The following is a 16,217-nucleotide window of genomic DNA, read 5'->3' as shown; positions in this document are numbered from 1 at the left end:
TCAAGAAACATGGTCTGAACAAAGTGACTCCTTGAGTTATTTGATTTGATTGGTGTTTTTAATGCACTACTCAAGAATATTTCACTTCAACGACGGCGACCAGTATTGTGGTGGGAGGAAACCGAGGGAAGCCCTGGACATCTGCAGGTTGCTGCAGACCTTCCCAAGTACAGCCAAAGAGGAAGCCAGTATGAGCTAGATGTGAACTCACAGTGACCTTATGATGGGAGGCCCCTGGGTCATTGCACCGCACAGGAGTGCTAACACCCACGGCCACTGTGGCTCCTGGAATAACTCCCATCAGACTGACTGAAACTTTTGATGCGGATAGAATCCGTTGATTTTTTTTCTATGGTTGATGAGAGTCTGTTTCAAGTGACTTTTTTTAAACTACTTTTGAAACTTGATTGTTGCTTTAAGTGCAAAGTGTTAAATTATTAACAAACATTTTCGTAAGCTATCATGTGTAAAACTGAAAATGTTTTTTTAGAAATATAGAAACTAGATATTTGTTTTGTTTGGAAGCATCATGCATTATTACATCTAGAAATTGCTAAAAAAACTTTAGACGGATTTTATGTGCACTTTAAGACTTAAGTTTTAACATGCCATTCTTTTTGTTTCTTTGTTTTTTCCTTTCTTTTTTTTTCTTTTCCTCTGTTTTTGCCTCTGAAATGGTAAGCATTTGTTTTGCTTTATATAAATATATAAACCTTTTATGTATTTTATTATCTCTTTCATACATAGTATACACGTATGGCTGTGTCTTTGTGGATGTGAATGTGCTACTGCTCCCTGTATGAGTTATCCCCCTTTGTACATTCCCCAGAATTGCAGAAGTTGTGTGCATGACACAGCACAGCTAACAATAAACCTGTATGCTGTGAAATGAATAATCCCTTGGCTGAAGGATATAATGAATTTAATCGTATATCGTTAATCATCCATCACTCATGCACTCTCCAGGATCTGCGATTTGAGAAATGAACTCCTTCACACTTCTGATTTCTCATATGTACAAAAACTCAATGCACAAGATTCCAGACTCTCATAGTGTAGGATAGATGTAAGTCATGACCCTGCCAGATTTTAGTTCCATTCTTTCTTGCACTTTTCCCGTAAATTTGGGAAAAGTGAAGGTGAAAATAATCTCCAGCTCTACCAAAACAGAGAAATAAGTTTTTACATTTTATGTAAAATATATACATGTAAAAGTACAGGTGGAATTTTACACGGGAAATTTTATAAAAAAAAAAATAAATAAATAAATAGCACTGAATGATACCAATAAGTTTATGGTAAAATGAAAGGATGTATTGAAAGCGTTTTATTCCACCAAACCCATCCCTTGTACTACGCTAAGTGGAATGCTTCCCCCTTACTCAGCTGTGTCTGTGTAACCCTTCACCTGGCAAGTCAGATCTGGATTTCTATTGAGCATGTCACTGCCGCAGTTTCTGTACCGTGACACCTTCATGTTAGTACTTGCTGTGATTGACCCTAAAGTTTTGTCTATGATAAAGTTACCCATTTTGTACGATGACAAGAATTCTTTCCATCTTATCCATTTTAAGGTTTGTTTGGAGGGCAGGATGTTAGGTATCCCACTAGAGAAATGTTTCAGCATCAAAAGTAATGTTTTCTAAGACCTTAACTTGTCTTAGAAAGCGAACTTTGTTGGGGAATGTTCAGGGCAAATACATTATGCTTTCATCATTAACATTCTGTAAGCAGGCTTGACTCGAGGCTTTTGATACATACACGCTCATTAAGCTAGTATTTCTGCAGTTTCATCATTGCTGACAGCTGCGCCGTATGCTGAAGACCATGAATCCTTTTAATATATGACATCAGTTCTTATCTATAACATTGTTGGCACTGAATTCGTAGTATGGTGAAATATTTGTACTTCATATATGGGTTATGTTTTTTTTGTTTTTTGGGGGCGGGGGGGTCGAAATGCTGAAGTAACATTCTATAAACATTTATAATTCTGAAAAAGTATTTTTTCACCGGCTCAGTAAAGCAGTGTTTATACCGAAGAAACCCCACACTGTACCAAGGCCATATACAACTTGGCGAATTCGGGGAGTGGCCTAGGTACTTACAAATTTGGGCAATATTGACTGTTTGAGACCGCGGACAGCTGAGAACTTCACTTGTGCAACGCAACAGGAAGCAGACGACTAGGTGAAAGATAACATGGGAAGGTATAGGGAAATGATCAACATTTGACGATATTCAGAGAAGTTTAGCTGATAATAACCAGAAAGTATATTATGGAAGACAACAGACCAATGTGAACGTCATCATAACCTGGTTTTGGAGTTACGAGGCCGCGAAAAAGAGTTTTGTATTAACGCCCAAGTTACGTTGATAGTGTTTTCACTCCTGTGTGTGTGCTGGTACAAGTAAAATGGCAACTACCCAGATGTCTGCGCCCTCGAATAAGATCAAAATTTTTAAATGAAACACTTTACATAGTATATACCTAGAAAACAAATCATATTAGTTTCCATGTTAGTCAGGTAAAGGCCAAGGATATTATAAGCTTTGTGGACACAATATTTACCTGGCTTAATTACCTAATTACCTTTTAATGACAATTTATACATGGCCTCCGATCAAAGCATGTTGAATTTTAAACCCAGTCGCCCAAAGGTCAAGGTCACCAAGGTCAGTTATGGAGGAAAGCTTACCTTCGATAAAATGTTGCCTTGCTCACTGTCATTTAAAGTCCAGACAGCTTTTAGAAAAGCTAAATTAAATATGAAGAGCATATTGAACTTGAACTTAAAACTTCCATTGGTTACAAGGGTCATGTATATGTGGTGGCATGTTACTGATCACCCTCCCAACAACCCCACCCCACCCACCCCACCACTTTCTCCTGCCCTCCCCTGTTTAACCGCGTGTTAGCTTTTCCATAAAGAACATATTGGAAAAAGGGTTAGTTGTTAGGGTGTCACCTTGCAGTTATGTGCTGTTTTGAATCAAGTACACATTTGGTGGAAGGTTTCTGGTAGTCTACCTAGATCTGTGAAGTCTGTCTGAGTGTTGGTCACAGTTGTCAGTCTGCGGTAGAATGGTGATGGGGTAATACAACGTGCATTTACCTGACACCATGTACAGATGTAACCATTGTGGTATGATTCTGTATTACCTGATACAGCATTAATAAGTTAAATTTGCAAATATGAAGAATACTATATTTCGTGAAAAAAAAATAATAATAATAAAAATAGCAAAGCCCAAAAAAGTTTCAAGTCAGAAAGTTAGATTATGATTCATTTGTGTTAGAAATGAAAATGATAATTTAACTTGTGACTGCATATTGCTTTTTGAGACTGGATTTTGTTAACAAATAAGAGTTCATATCAAAGCTTAAAGGTTAGTTTATGATTAAGCACTGTTTAATAATTTTGGATAATGAATATTATTGGACAAGAGTTACTAAAGTGGACCACAAATTAGTGCTAAAGCGATTTAGCGTTTGGTTTTTTTTTTGGTTTTTTTTTTTTGAAATCATTGTAAAGATTCTATGGATTTAGGGGTGAAACAGAGCTGTGTACGGTTATGTGTAGATTATGAAAAGGTTTCCTTAAACTAACAACATTAAACTTCTTGTTCTTGATATTCAACATTGAATGCTATAATCAGTTCATCAATAGCATATATCATGTATATATCAAGTAAATATTTGACTCAAAGGGTATAGTTTTCTTTTTGCTTTGGAAGTTTTTTCCATACCAAAATATATACAGCGTACTTTAACAAGATCAATTGGTAAATTTTAGCCATTGCTTATAATAGGTAAGACAACACCAGTTAAAAGATTTGTGAAGTATTTAGTCTGGAACAAATTGCATTGTGCCTGGAGATAGACGCTTACTCCATACATGTATTTTGTTTTTCTGAAAATGTGTTTTCAAAGCTTCTCCTGATCTGTACCACAGAAAACCCAGGGCGGAGAGTCAAGAGTTGACGGAGAAAGAAAAGCAACTTCTGGAAAAAGAACAAGAGGTATGTGATGATAATTGTGTTATCCAACATTGCAGCTGGACTAAAATAAAACTAAAAGCATTGGTATTTGAGGACTTAAAAAATATACCAGTGTAGTGCACCTGCACCAGGGTCAGATTTAGAAAAAAAAAAGATTAAGGTTCTGGTTTCAAACTTCTAAGGTGACATTGTGACGGTGAAAAAAGATTAAAAAATGCAACTCAAAATTATACATTCTGAGAGGTTTTAAGTATGCGAATGAAAGAAATTCCTTTGAAACTTCTTATTGGTAAACCATCATATTTTTATTCAATTTAGTTTTAATAAAGCTTGTTTAGTTTGGGAGCCGAAATGTTTTCTTGAACTAAAATGGCTCTCCACATATGGCTCTGTGCACATTATTAAAAGTTTAGATGTGCACGTATTGTAACCCAGACAACAAAATTATTGAAAAGAGTATGCGTGGGAAGGTCTACCAGCAACGAGCGGATGGTCGTGGGTTCCTCCCAGGCCCAGCCACGCCCAGTTTCATCCCACCATAATGCTGGCCGTTGTTGTGTAAGTGAAGTACTCTTGAGTACAGCCCAAAACACTTATCAAATAAATAAAGAAAATAAATAAAAAAGATTGTGTGTACACAATGAAGTCGAACTGTTTTTGTCTCCAAAGAAAAAATGGACAAGTACAGTGTGTGGCACGTAATTATAACGAGGAAGCAGTCGTGTAATGCACAACCTTATACTATGAATCAAATGACAGTGTTTGTTATTTTCTGTGTGCAGTTACAAAGGATGCAAGAGATGCTGAACAAGATGCAGGCTCAGATGCAGTCTCAGCAGAACGGGCCCTCGCAGAATGGGGTCAGCTCCCACAACGTCTAATATGGCCACAGGTGAGTTAACTAGCTCATAAGTTCATTCCAACCGTATTGAAAAAGGGCATCACAGAAAATTCAGTGCTTGCCTTCACAGGTACGAAATTGATCAAAATCAACGTCTTGTTAAATTTTTCCCCAATGATCTGCAGTTTAATTGTTCAGATATAAATCGTTGCTGACATTTGGCATCTGCAGTTTTTAATCTGGAGTATCGTGCAGTGTAACTCTGCATTCGACGGGCGTGAAAATTATGCACGTCTACGGCCAAATGGCCCCCTTACTCCGTGACGTGATTTCTTTTTTTGCCCATACAGTGTATTATTATTAATCCAGCAACAAAACTCAATGCAGTATTTGCTCTGTTTTATATTCTGTTTCAGCAAAGCAATAAGACAACTGAACAGCTGTTAAATGAAGCAAAACCTACATGTTTTCTAGCACAGAAAACAATAGACTATCAAGGTTACCTGTATCATAATGTTGGGAAGGGGTCAACAGCACTTGGGGTGTTTGCATAGTCAAACCATCTTAGAAGACCATCAGTATTGTGTGCGTATCAGTACAACACACATGGGAAAGTTCATCAGTAACTTACCAAAGACCAATGGTTTACTCCAGGGATCTCTGACCATAAAACTTGAGTAGCCATCGTACAAGTGCAAAAATTCTCCAGCATGGTGTTAAATTGATCAAATGAATAAATCGACATGACATGGATGGGAATTCCCTTTATGATTTGTCATGTGTACCATATACACACCTACCTTTTGATGAATTACATGTAGGATATAATTGCTAAAAAAGAAAACTGCAGAAGGCATTTTACACCAAAGTAAACGAAATACAGTCACACCTGTACTTACGGGCACCTGTATTTAGAGTCTTACTGTTTTTTCCCACTCTCTGTCGCAACCAATCAATTTTCCACGTTAAACAACCAGCTTTGAGGCTTCAAATGGATGACTGCAGAGCTTCATGCAGATATACAACATAGTGTTTGGCAAGATGAGCAGAGAGAGAGAGGGAATGTCAGCAAAGCCACCATGGAAAACTGGAAAGCAAAACTGCCAGTGGACATTTTCAGCATGATTGAGACGAATTTATTTCTTCGGACATACCTTCTACATTTATGTGGAAGGAAATGACTGCGCTGGTGGAAAACGTCGTAAGCAGAGGATTACTGTGGCCCTGTGTGCTAGTATGGCGGAGAGAAGTTAAAGGCAAAGTGCCCCCACTGCTGTGGTCGGCTGGATATCAACACGCTCCCAGTGACTTGTATTGTTACAACAAAAAAGCCTGGATGACGTTGACATTCATTGAGCAGTGGCTTTTGGACTTCGACAGACAAATGAGGAGGGGAGGAGAGGTAGACATGTGCTGCTGCTTCTTGACAACGCCCCGTCTCAGCCTAAGGTGAATTTACAAAACGTCAAGCGGATGTTTTTGCTAGGAAATGCCACCTGTGAATCCCTGCCGATGGACCAGGGCATAATGCAAGCCACTAAACTAAAGTTCCGTCGCCGACAGCTGCAGTAAATGCTGAACGCGATGGACAACGATAATCTGTCTACTGGCACAGACTTGTTGATTTCGATTTAGATTCTGTATTGCCAGTGCCTGGAAGTTAACCCCTCAGCAATTCAGAAATGTTTTGCTAAATGTGGAATTTCGCCATCAGGAAGCTCAGATTTTGGAGTAATTGGACAACAACAACGTCCCATTAGCTTTTGTTAAACTGGCACAAGACCTCTCTGGGTGCAATTTCGGGGACTTAGTGAAGTTCAGTATGGACGCTCGTGCTCACAACACTGAGGTACCTGACTGGGACAGTCCTGCTATTGGAATTCTCAACACAGACAATAACAGTGCGTGTTGTGAAGATGATGAGGAAGTTACACCTGCTCCTCTGACATGCTGTATTATAGACGCCCAGGTGTACATCACCAAACTGAAAATGGTCTTGATACAGCAAGGAGAAATGGAAATGTTGATCCAGCTCAATGGACGGAAGGATAACGTGAATGCTATTGCTAGGTCCTCCAGGCTCACACAGACAAACAGTTTCACAGACACACAGACTTCTTCCACTGATTCTGTTTTGAACTTGAGTACAAGTCATAACTATTGTCTAACTTTCTTAAAGTTGTATTCTGACTCATATAGGTTTTATATAGACAGATGTGCTTTACTTATTTATAACTGTGTTGGTTTGAGTTACTTACATGTTTATGTAGTATACTTAGTGGTAAATGTTTGTTTTTTTGCAGTCTTTCTGAATGCAGTCATCTGCATTTTGTTATCATTGTTATATTACAAAATTTTTGTGAACATTAGTGCCTTATAAGGCTGACATAAGGTCTGAAATATACATGCAGTGTATTTGAAACTCCATTCATTTGGGTGATGTATTGGTCTTTTACTGAACCTCCCATATGTGGCCACCTGTCTTATGTGGCCACTTTTTTCGGTTCCCATTACTCGCCACATACGACAGGTTTGATCAATATTTCCAGTGAATTGCTGTATCTTTACATCCTTTCTGAGATTTCCAGCCAATCCAATAAAGGCATACACATATACATGTACTTGATTGGTTGATTCTAGAAGCAGTATTTAATAAATTGCATATACATGTACATGTATAATAAACATTGGTTAGTCTATGCTTGACTTAATCACAACTTAAAGGATGACTAGGTTTACTTTTCTCACTTAAACTTCAAATGGCCTAATTGCCAGGGATAGTGTCCCCTTCCACCCCCACCCCATCTTTTGCTTTGCCCCTGCAAATTACTTTTAAGATAGGTGTGTTTTCATAATGTTTTAATATGAATATGGTCTATATTTACAGATAAATTTGCGTGAGATGTTCTTGCGGGCGGGACATGATGTCCTCCATGGTTACAAGGAGTGGCATGAATCTCATCTGTAGGAGATTAAGGACCAATGAAACATCAGCAAATAGAAACGTAAAGCTGTGTGCCAAATGGAAGGGACACAGGCTTGCCAAAATGAAAAAAAAAAATTTTAATATTTTGATACATTTGCCAATTTTCCAATGAATTATTTCAGGAAATTTAACTCAGTGGTTTTTTTGTTTTTTTTGTTTGGCTATGTGTTGGATGCAAAGAATGCATGTACATGCTTTTCTCAAGATTTGTCAGCTTTTAATATGTGACATTTGATAAGCTTCATTCTCAAACAGAAGTCTAGCATTGTACTTAAGGTATTGCTAATGCAGTGAATAATGAATGAATCTATTCATTCTGTCAAAATAAAGTAAAACATATATGTGAAAAACTTTAGTGCACATAGATTTATTCTTCAGTATGTAGTACTAATTTTTCATGACCAGATCAGTCACTTCAGAGATGTATTCCTCACATGTTCGTTCTGATTTGTATGATGATTTCCAACCATTACCTTGATTGGTGCAATATGCCCAGAGTTACATCCCTTTAGTGTTCATGCATTGCATTTATCTCCCTTTACATACATTGTCAAACCCACAAATATTAAGTGTTTAATTTAAGAGAGTTACTTGGCAAGAGATATGATGTCCCTCATGTGGAATGTTTCTGTATCGTAGTAGGTTATATTCTGCGAAACTTAGAGTGTAATGTTCATATTAAAATTTACCTGAATTTTTCTTCTGCAGACTATTTTAAAGCAAAATTAAAAACCAAAGGGTCATTGAGAGTCTTAAAAGCTATGGAAAATGCCCTACTTCTTCGCCAGTCTTGAATATTTTTCTTGTATACGTACATTGTATATCAAACGTTTTTCATAAGGCAGTTACAGAATCAGATTGATCTGACAAAGATCTCAATGTTTTACATTCTGGTTTTGTTAGTTGTCACAATCATGTACTTGTTCTAGCTTGGGAATGCCTCGACGTTGATGCATATGTCCTGTTTCTTTTTCTTTCCTGACAGCAGCGTCTCTCTGTTTAGGGAAACTTTGTTTTATTTATGTGCCTGTGTACATGTAAGTATGTAGCTTTAAGTACACTTTGTTAGTTTTTTTTTTTTGTTGTTTTTTTTTTTTTTGTTCTGCTTTTTGAACAGTGTTTTTGTCTGTTTGATTTATACTAAAGTTGTTGAGCTGAAAAAATGTTCGTTTTTTTTTTTTTTTGAAGAAAATAGTTGATCATCTGAATAGCGTACTTGAATGCATAAAAGATTAGTGTTGCTTGTTGACTTAACACAAAAGCAAAGTTAATGTAAATCTCTATGTTGAGTAAAGGAGACACAGTTATACCAAACCGTGGAAACATTTACACTTATGTGTGGATACCAAAAAGCAAAAAATGTAAGACTAATCTATCAGAAGACTTGCCTGTATACATGGACATGTATGTCAATATACCACTGCTTAATTCAGGACTCAGCCACCTAACATATGTAGAATTGACTTCTTCCCCTGGAGACATGGTGCACATTCTGAAATGTTGTGACAGTCGTGTGAGACGCATGTCTTTGAGAAATCTAAATGGCCAACAAGTTCTTGTCAGTATCTTACTGTCTCGAAGTTAACTCCTTAGGCGCATGTCATTAGTGAAGTTTGACATAACAGACTTTTCCAAAGTCTTCGACTACCACTAAATTTGAAAATGAAAGTGTTTTAATGAACATGAGTTTTATGGAACACTTTGAGACAGTTTTGTTTGTTGAGGTGCTGTTCACATTACTAAATGATTTCTACTGAAAGTAATTTTGTTGATTTGTCTGGGTCGGGGTTTTTTTGTGGTTTTTTTTTTTTCAAATTTATAAATATTTCACCATTTCCTTTTTTCATGAGCTTTTTGAATGTTTTTGCCATGTGTGTTTTAAGATGTTTCAGTTTTGATAATTGTCTTCTGATGAAATGTAAAAAAATAGGTCACAATGTCTGCCATCAAAATACATATGTGAGGTCAAAATAATGAAGCCTTTTTATCAACGGATATTTTTTTATGAATGGTTTTTGTCTGAACAGTATTAGAGTTTACTAAATTTATCCCGAATTCTTCCATTCTGTCATGATGACCTAGTACAGACAGACCAGGCTTTTCTATTCTGTCACGATGACTTGGTACAGACAGACCAGGCTTTTCCATTCTGTCACGATAACCTAGTACAGACAGACCAGGCTTTTCCATTCTGTCGCGATAAACCTATTACAGACAGACCGATCTTTTCCATTCTGTCACGATGACCTAGTACAGACAGACCGAGCTTTTTTATTGTCACGATAACCTAGTATAGACAGACCAAACTTTTCCATTCTGTCACGATAATCTAGTACAGACAGACCGAGCTTTTCTGTTCTGTCACGATAACCTAGTACAGACAGACCAAGCTTTTCCATTCTGTCACGATAACCTAGTACAGACAGACTGAGCTTTTCCATTGTGTCACGATAACCTAGTACAGACAGACCGAGCTTTTCCATTATGTCACGATAACCTAGTGCAGACAGACCAAGCTTTTTCATGGTCAGCAAGCAGTTTTAAAATGTTGCTCTGTGTTTATGTAGTTGGTTTGTTGGTGGATAATTTTATGGACAACCTGTCTTTTTTTTATCATCCACTTTAATAATGAGAGCCTGGGTGTATTACATCAATGCTTTGCGTAAGTGGCTACTATCATGATTGTCTTGGTTTTAAGATTTGAAATGTAGTTATCACTGAAGAAATAGAATCGGGTTATTTTGATTCTATGACTGAAGGACAATATGTATCGCCAGGAAACAATCTGGGTATTGCGTTAAAGATGTAACATGACAGCTAAACATCTTCCTTTTTAACGAATTACATTTGTTATAGTGTTGACTTTGTCATGTAGTCTTACATGTAGGTTACTGCAGGCCCCCCAAATGAACCCACTTAGCATTTGATTCCTCATCAGCTTTCAGTGGAGCTAGCCTATGTGTTAAAACACATCTACTGAGAAAGGCTGCTGAAAGTTTGAATTTTACTAATTTTTGTAAAGATGAGAAAGCAGTTGTTTGTGTAGCATTGTGCTGGAGTTAATGATACACTGTACATGGAGACGTATGTGAACGCCTCAAATGTTGGCTCAGGTTGTACTGTTGTTTGTTACAGAAACACTACTATAATGGGAACTACATGGGTGTCACGTGAATTTGTCATCAATGGGGTGTTAGAACACATGTTTTTAGCGGTATAAACCTGGAGGACAGATAAATAGAAAATGCTGTGAAAGATATGGATAGCTGTGTACATGTAGGAGTCCAATGCTTCTATTTCATTCATATGTTTTTGATTCTTTGCTGATTGGAGAATGAACTGTTCAAGACAATGAATTCCATGGCTTTTTTTTGTCCGAACCCCACAATGATAGACCCTCTTTGGGAGATGTATTCTTGTTGTAGTCTGAAAATAGGGAGCTAGTAAACAAACGTTGTATAATACTTGGCAAATCCCCTGCTGAAATGATGTTTGTTGGAAAGGTTAAGGTAAACACATAAGAATTAATGTAAATCTTCTTGTGTAACATTTCAGTGGTGCTGCCATTTTGCTTTTTTTTTCCAGGCTGTTGTATATGAACGTCTGTTTTGTATGTAAGGGAATCATTAATTACAGGTCACTAAATGAAATGCCCTTAGAGCAATTTCCACTGACCACATGCGGTCGTCAGCTTAGAAATGACAAGATAATTTAGTTAGTAAATGTTCCATGGTGTCAATGTACAGTAGTTGTAGTCCTGTTTTAACTTACATTTGCTTATTTTCTGTGACATTTGAAAGCGTATTTATGCTCAACAATTAAATCAAAGAGATAAACTCAATTTTCAAACCTCGATCATGTGTTGTTGATCAATACATATTTTACATGTGCTGTATGCTTGATTTCTTGTTCTGTAAACAGCAGTTTCTTGCAATATACTTTATGTCGGCAAATAAATATTTTGCTATCTTGTACACAGATCAATTTGTCGTTTCATTTTATAGTTACTGGTGCTCATATATGTCTAAGATAGGGAAAATAAATACAGATCAACATTTATAACCGCTGAACTTACGTGTGTTTGGCTTGAGACTTGCTGCAGATATTTATGTTCTCATGGCAATCATTAACAGTTTGGAAAAGTGACATGATGAAATTTACAGGTTGGATCAAGTTCTCTTGGTAAAAGTGAAAATATATTGGCTTCTTTGTATGATAATTCTCTTTCCGCAATAGTTTTGTTATTTTCTGTGAATTCGCTTTTGTTGTATATGTACATCTATGTAAAACTCTCATTTAAAGCATCAAGGTTATGTACATGTATGTAAAACTCTCATTTAAAACAGGAAGGTTATGTACATGTATGTAAAACTCTCATTTAAAACAGGAAGGTTATGTACATGTATGTAAAACTCTCATTTAAAACATCAAGGTTATGTACATGTATGTAAAACTCTCATTTAAAACATCGAGGTTATGTACATGTATGTAAAACTCTCATTTAAAACAGGAAGGTTATGTACATGTATGTAAAACTCTCATTTAAAACATCGAGGTTATATACATGTATGTAAAACTCATTTAAAACATTAAAGTTATATGTACATGTATGTAAAACTCTCATTTAAAACAGGAAGGTTATGTACATGTATGTAAGACTCATTTAAAGCATCAAGGTTATGTACATGTATGTAAAACTCTGATTTAAAGTATCAGAAGTATGTACGTGTATGTAAAACTCTCATTTAAAACATCAAGGTTATATACATGTATGTAAAACTCATTTAAAACATTAAAGTTATATGTACATGTATGTAAAACTCTCATTTAAAGCATCAAGGTTGTGTACATGTATGTAAAACTCTCATTTAAAAGCATCAAGGTTATGTACATGTATGTAAAACTCTCATTTAAAACAGGAAGGTTATGTACATGTATGTAAAACTCTCATTTAAAACATAACGGTTATATGTACATGTATGTAAAACTCTCATTTAAAACAGGAAGGTTATGTACATGTATGTAAAACTCTCATTTAAAACATAAAGGTTATATGTACATGTATGTAAAACTTTCATTTAAAACATCAAGGTTATGTACATGTGTAGAAGACAAATGATTTGACTGACAAATATAAACAATGGGAGCATATAAAAAGAGAATATTTTTAGAAATCTCATTTTTAAACTTCATTTTGATTATAAATATTATTATCGGAATGATAAAAATATATTAAAGTTTTAGGCAAGGAAACGTGATAAACAAATATCAGTAAATTTTTTTTAAGTGTAATTGTTGATTGATCTCTGCTCTTTTGATTGGTTTTATTCCTGGTGCCTTTTGTGAAAGAGAAGAATTGCTGAAGATTTATTGGTTTCCTGTGACAGGCCCATGTTTTTACGATGCTCTGGCTGGTAGAGATCTGAGATGAATGTTACAAGTTGAGAGGCAGTCATGTCAGAACACACAGCACTTTGGTTTACCCTGTCCACCATCTGCCGTTTCCCTTGTGAGCTTTTTACAGCCCGGCAGATTTGCTGTAATCAGCACAAGATGGCCTTAGTGGAGAAAGCAGATACCCAGCCCATCGGCTGTGACTGGGAGTTTGCCCTGTGAGTTGTAGCCATATCAAAACAGGCCCTTGCTTCATGCACAGTTAACTTTCAATAAAATACTGGTACTCTATCCTCATACCCGAGTTTCCAAACTTTTTCACATTTGAAAGAGCAACATTCAGTGCAATTCCTGTGCATTTTTGAATTGATTTTGGAGGCAAACTACATTGGTCTGATCAGCCCATATCAGGGTTTCACAAAAAGTAACAATTTTATCAGTCTGTCCCGAATATAATGCTAGCAGAATATGTTTGTATAAATACACCTTGCAAACAAGCAAAAAGGTTGAATTACAGCAGATGTGGATGTGTAAATGTACATGTATACAAACTTGAAAACTTGGATAAAAATGAACATGTCTGTGGTAATGTAGTTGATGAATTAACAACCTGGCTTGTTTACATTGCATTTGTATGGTTTACTTTGTTTTCAAAGGATATACATCTATATTCATGTACATATATTGTGTGTGTGTTTACATTATTCTTCACACTTACACAAGATAAATTCTTATGCTGCGTTTTTGTTTTTTTTAGGGGGAGGGGGGGTGTAAATACATGTACACTGATTTTTCTAAGGTTTTCTTTCTCTATTTTATTCTGAACTTCTTTGTAATTATATTATTTTCAATTCATTTCATGGCATGATGCCAAATATGGCATAATACATAGTTTCCTTGAAAGAGAATTAATGTATTTCTGTACCGTTAAAGACATGCACAGATCTTTTTTCTCTGCATGTGTTTACTTACAAAATGTCTTGTGAACTCCTTCGTTTCTTTTTGTTAAAACAACTCATTCAATTTTGTACATGTACATGTACGACAGCTCTCTGGGTGAAAGTTACCCATTGCATGTGTCAGTCTGAATGAAATGCATCGTCTGCTTGCATCCAATTTGCATCATTGTACCTGATGTTACCCTAAATGACCTAAACCTCTGACAAAAAAAGGTGCATTTTTAGAGGCAAATAAATGTAATAAAACATTATTTTCGGTTTTGAAACTTAACGTTTTTTCCCATGGGTTTTTGCCCTTCTCTCTAATCAGACTTCAAAACAACTTTCTAAAATCAAGCTAGCTCTAAAGAATTAGAGATAATGAGCAACATAATAGTCGTGGACAAAGTCCAGGTCATTTAGTGTGTATTCTTCTTTCTAGCCTTTGCCGGGGTTTTGTTCTGAGCAGTTAACCCACTGTATAACCTGTATGTATCTGTACATATACATGTGCATACCTGCACAGATACATCCTCTATACCTTAGTATCCTGCAACATTATTGTATGTTAATCAGCAGTTAAGGTGAGTTGTATTGTTGGATGCTGTTTAATTTCTGTAGCCTTCTTACGAGGAGCTGTAGAGCAATATCACTATGTAGAACAATATTGTCAAAAGACATATGTTTTACTTGTAAATATACGCATTAAGCCAATATTAGCAGTGTCTGAATAATACCTGGGGTGACTTTCACAAAAATGTCGCACATGTATGATAGTCACACATATAGGACCAGTGGTACGGTAATAGAGACGTACAAAATATCGAATGACAAATTTACGACAAAAAGATGTTGTGCGCATTTTTGCGAAAGGGACCCCTGAAATACACATTCTAGTAAGCAAATTAAGTTACTGTAACAGGTCAAGGTCATCAGTGTACAGATGTGTAAATCAAGTAATTACATCAACAGAAAATAATTAAAGTCATTAAGATTCCTTAATGTGTTATCGGATTTAACGATATGAATTCCATTACTGCCTTTTGATTAATTCAGGGGAAATCAGTTGTGTAATCATTTGTATGAGAATACTGTCACAGATTACATGTTTGTTCAAAGCCAACAGATCGTTTTAATTTACCAGTGATATTGCATTCTTGATGCGGATGTAGCTGGTATTATATACAGATTTTATCTACATGTGATCTGTGGTTATAATTTAAAGACACTGTTTGCAGTTGTATGCATGTTATCCTAATTGTGTTTTAATTTCTATAAGCACTCTTGTCTAAGGATGCCCAAAAGCCTACATCCACGCAGATGAAGGATGGGAGTTCAAATCCAGCTCACTGCAATTTATCACATGTGTAAATTGCTTTGTTCCCTCAATTTTTATAGTGTATATCTCCACCGGGTAAACTTCATAATTACTCTTGCTGCCGAAGTGAACCATTAAACTAAACTTGCCTCAAAATTAAAACATTGACCTATATCAGTTGATGAAAGGGCATGTATAATCAAAATTTCTGTTCAAAATATTTGGCTTAGCTGATAATAGATCGGATACAAATTATATTTCATATAGCTCAGACTGCCAGTCAGTTGTAGCTTTTGATCTGTCCCAGCATTATACTATAACTATGATATATGCTATTGATTTGGATATGTGTGAATGTATGTCACACGTGCCTAGATCTGTGTACTTGGAAACAGCTGGGAAGTTATACAGTGTGTATGTATAGTGGTATATATGTATGTTGCAAGGTATAGGGTGAAGCGTTTTGGATGTACATGGCGTTCAAAGACCGCTAGAACACAGGTCAAACATATATGACGAAACCTTGAACTGTCTGGTTGGTATACATCAAGGTATTGGTTAGCAACAGTTATAATATTATATTTTTTTTTCATATTTATTAACAGTTTGTGCTCATCATCATGTGTTTGAGTTTTCATCTTTGAGTTAAAAAACCTTACAGTAATTGTTTTTCTTGTAATATGGCATTTAGTTCTCAGACATGATTTTTTTCCGCTTTTTAGCGGAATTCCGCTTTTT

At 36.0% G+C, this 16,217-nt stretch overlaps 2 protein-coding genes across 6 annotated transcripts in view; both read left to right on the top strand.

The window, feature by feature from the left end:
- The window catches only part of LOC135477241 (septin-2B-like), a 56,929-nt gene extending 48,013 nt beyond the window's left edge, over positions 1-8,916 (top strand). For 4 of the 5 annotated variants that reach the window (XM_064757419.1, XM_064757416.1, XM_064757414.1 and 1 more), the window contains exons 10-12: positions 3,957-4,023; positions 4,785-4,894; positions 7,731-8,916. In XM_064757419.1, coding sequence (XP_064613489.1) covers positions 3,957-4,023; positions 4,785-4,883 — 166 coding nt within the window. In that variant the 3' untranslated portion in view covers positions 4,884-4,894; positions 7,731-8,916. The remainder of the gene's footprint in view (positions 1-3,956; positions 4,024-4,784; positions 4,895-7,730) is intronic. The other variant, XM_064757415.1, reaches the window with a different exon arrangement.
- Positions 8,917-15,965: 7,049 nt separating this feature from the next.
- The window catches only part of LOC135476797 (septin-5-like), a 57,905-nt gene continuing 57,653 nt past the window's right edge, over positions 15,966-16,217 (top strand). Inside the window, 1 exon segment of the mRNA XM_064756929.1 lies at positions 15,966-16,030. The gene's annotated coding sequence lies outside the window, so the exon portion shown is untranslated.

Source organism: Liolophura sinensis, chromosome 10, assembly GCF_032854445.1.
Source record: "Liolophura sinensis isolate JHLJ2023 chromosome 10, CUHK_Ljap_v2, whole genome shotgun sequence".
NCBI lineage: Eukaryota > Metazoa > Mollusca > Polyplacophora > Chitonida > Chitonidae > Liolophura > Liolophura sinensis.
This window is presented reverse-complemented; position numbering and strand designations above follow the sequence as displayed.